Consider the following 3,795-nt stretch of genomic DNA (forward strand, 5'->3'; position numbering starts at 1 on the left):
TATCCAGCAGGCAGATGGAGAGAGTGTGGAGGTAGGCGGGGTTGGTTTTAAACGAGCCAGGCCTAGAAGAGACAGGTATCACTTCTGCCCACATTTCATTGGCCAGAATTAGACTCTCTGACCTAGACTCATACTAGAAAATGTCCCGGCTGGGCAGCTGCTTCCCACAACTGGACACTGTGGAAGAAAAGCACAAACCTTTGATGGGCAATTAGCTGTTATCTGCCGTAGATGAACTGGAGAATTATATCCTCATTTATTTAAGCTTCGAGAGTCTGACTTTCCTCTTCCCTCTCTTCTGCTTTTCCACTCGTCTTTTGTCAAAGGCAAATTTGTAAACTATGGAAAACTATTACCTGGTAAGAATGAAGAGTTCAGAAAATGGACACCTGTTGGCGGCTGGGTGGCTCGGTGGTTAAGCATCTGACTTTGGCTCAGGTCATGATCTCACGGTTCGTGAGTTTGAGTCCCACATCAGGTGAGCTCAAGCCCCACTTCGGGTGAGCCCCCCTTCTCCCTCTCTCTCTCTGACCCTCGCTCACTTGCACACTCTCTCTCAAAAAAAAAAGGAGGTGGGGAGAACCTGGGTGGCTCAGTTGGTTAAGCATCTGACTTCGGCTCAGGTGATAATCTCACAGTTTGTGGATTTGAGCCCCTCATCAGGCTCTGTACTGACAGCTCGGAGCCTAGAGCCTGCTTTGGATCCTGTCCTCCTTTCTCTGCCCCTTCCCCGTTTGCACTGTCTCTGTCTCTCAAAAATGAATAAACATTATAAAAATTTAAAAAAACAAACATGCGTATCTTTGACCCAGGAACACTTCTAAGCCCATTTCCTAAAGAAATCAGTGGTTAACTCTCACAGTGCATGTACGAGGATATTTATAATAGTGACACATTGTAAGCAATCTAGATGCCAATAGACGACAGCAGAGAGCTGTTTACACTCCAACGATGCCTCCCAATGGAATACAGGTGTTTAAAATAATTGTGTAGATACCTGCAAACACAAAAATATGTCCATGTTATGAAAAAGTAAGACTCTTAAGCAGTATGAATTTTTTTTTAATAAATTGGTTACTTGTAGCAAAAGCTGGAGGACATACCTTAAAATGTTTAGTGTTCATTCCTGGGGAATATGGCTGTGCGTGTTTTTCATTTTTTCCTGTTACACCTTTACATGATGTCTTACTGTTTTATCATTAGAAAAAACAGTGAAGCTATTTCCAGCTTGAAACAAACAAACAGAAAAAATGTAGATAACGGCAATTGGGGCTTAGGTGACTGAAAGTGAGTACGCGAATCAGGCCCGGCCTCCCCAGACTCTGTGCGTTGGGCCTGTCACCCGACACTCAAGTCGCTATCACGAGCACTTTTCTCTGTTGAAGTGACTGGCTTTTGTCCCGCCAACCCCAGGTTATAATGGGAGAGGAAAATAGGCCTCAGGGCAGTCGGCGGCAGCCCCAGCCCGCAGCGGGCCCCGTGGGTGACTCGGTGGGCTGGGGCTCACCCTGCCTCCGGCCTCTTCATGGGGAACACCATCAGGGCCCTGGTGGCCTTCATCCCTGCTGACTGCTGCCAGAACTACGTGGTCAGAGATCTCCGGGAGATGCCCGTGGACAAGACGGTGGATCTGAGTGGGACCCAGCTACGCCATTTCCCCGGGCACGTGTGCTCCTTCCGGGAGCTGGTCAAGCTCTACCTGAGTGACAACCACCTCAACAGCCTGCCTCCTGAGCTGGGGCAGCTGCAGAATCTGCAGATCCTGGCCCTGGATTTCAACAACTTCAAGGCTCTGCCCCAGGTGGTGTGTACTTTGAAACAGCTCTGCATCCTCTACTTGGGTAACAACAAACTTTGCGACCTCCCCAGTGAGCTGAGCCTGCTTCAGAATCTCCGGACCCTGTGGGTCGAGGCCAACTGCCTCACCCAGCTGCCGGAGGTGGTCTGCGAGCTAAGTCTCCTAAAGACTCTGCATGCCGGCTCCAATTCTCTGCGTCTGCTGCCAGGCCAGCTCCAGCGCCTCCGAGAGCTGCGGACCATCTGGCTCTCAGGCAACCTGCTGACTGACTTCCCCCCTGTGCTGCTGCACATGCCCTTCCTGGAGGTGATCGACGTGGACAGGAACAGCATCCGTTACTTCCCCAGCCTGGCCCACCTGTCGAGTCTGAAGCTGGTCATCTATGACCACAATCCCTGCAGGAACGCACCCAAGGTGGCCAAAGGCGTGCGCCGCGTGGGAAGATGGGCAGAGGAGACGCCAGAGCCTGACCCCAGAAAAGCCAGACGCTACGCCTTGGTCAGGGAGGAAAGTCAGGAGGGAGAGATACTTGTCCTGCCTCCTCTACTTCTTCCTCCCAACTCCTGAGGAGCTTCAGTCGTAGGTCAACGCCAAGGATCCGACTCCAGCATCTTCTGGAGATCTCTCCTTTAGAGGGTACAGGATTGCTCTGGGACACACGGGATGCTCTGCCAGTGGGGAGTGATGGAAGTCCAAAGAAACACCTCACTCACATTAAGGGAGAATTTCTGGCCAACATTTCTCCCAAAGTGAAGTTGGGTGCTATGGCCGGCCTCACTCTCTGCAAGCAAATCAGCTCCTCCAAATAGGTATTTTGCAACATTGAAGAGTACGAAGGGCTAGGACATTCTGTCCTTCTCTACTCCACAAGCGGCTGGTCAGGATGCTCACGAACTCCTCAAATAAGGTATTTACTAAAGAATTCACCTGAGAGTTCAGGTGGCCTGGCTCCAGCCCTTTGCAGGATATATTTTACTAGGAATGACCTTAAGTGATATGAAAATAGGGACAAACTCAGGCCACTTACAAAAGACATTTCTACCTAGTCAGTCAGACTCTCAGACTCCGTGCTGTTGCAAAGGCTCAAGATGAAGCTTTTCCCCTGCAGTTGAGTGAATGCTGAGAGGACCTCTGGTAGAAAATGCCTCCTGGTGGAGTACGGCTGCCACCTTATACACTTGACACTGGTTCATGCTGATTTAGCTTGTTTTCCCTAAAGGTCAAGGTTTGACCCCAGGTCTGCTCTCAACTGCTTACTGTCACTATAATACTACAAGTCCTCTAGGAAGTAGAACCTCTTGTTGGCAATGTGGTCTTATTAAAATTGAGCCTAGTTGTAACCTGCCTGCCTCCGTAGAGCCCTCCCGTTTATTCACATTTACGAAGAACTGAACTGAATCCCCTTCCGTGGAGGGAAACCACTTTCCAGGATATTAGGTTAAAGGTAGCAGGTGAGAAATCTGTTTACTTGAAACAAGCATTTGGAAATCTGCGTTGAAGGTTGTGGTATATATAAGACACTTCTGCCTCTAGCCTCAGTTTCTTAGCCTTTATTTGGATTTGATTTTTCTAGATAGGGCCTTTTGATGGTCAGTGTACAAGCTTAGACATTTTGGCCATTTTTTAAAAAGTAAATTGTGACCTTTTCTTCTTCCCACAAATACATCAACCTTAAAGATACTGCTGTCTGTGGGTGATTTAGTAACAGTCATGTTCTTGAACCCACCAAGGACACAAAAAGTGTCATAACTAAAACTTACATGTGTTTGGCATTTAAAGTTACTTTTGCCATAAAAGCATCTTAACTCAGCAAAGTTTGGCTCTAGAATGACGTTACCCAGCAGACTATTTTCATATGTTTTTCTACCGTAAATATTTCTTGCTAAACCACCTCCCAGTCTGTAGAATATCTGCAACCCACTGATTAGCCTGCTAACAGATCCCTTTAATCTTAAATGTTATAGGTTTTCAAATATTTAACTCCTTTCCTAATGAGT

General features: G+C 47.9%; 1 protein-coding gene across 1 annotated transcript; it reads left to right on the plus strand.

Moving 5' to 3' along the window:
- The first annotated feature begins 1,386 nt into the window (after positions 1-1,386).
- On the plus strand, positions 1,387-3,478 carry LRRC10 (leucine rich repeat containing 10). Its single transcript, XM_058682163.1, has one exon. The coding sequence runs from the start codon at positions 1,526-1,528 to the stop codon at positions 2,363-2,365; it is 840 nt and encodes a 279-aa protein (XP_058538146.1). The 5' UTR covers positions 1,387-1,525; the 3' UTR covers positions 2,366-3,478.
- The last annotated feature ends 317 nt before the right edge of the window (positions 3,479-3,795 follow it).

Source organism: Neofelis nebulosa, chromosome 8, assembly GCF_028018385.1.
Source record: "Neofelis nebulosa isolate mNeoNeb1 chromosome 8, mNeoNeb1.pri, whole genome shotgun sequence".
NCBI classification, from domain to species: Eukaryota; Metazoa; Chordata; class Mammalia; order Carnivora; family Felidae; genus Neofelis; species Neofelis nebulosa.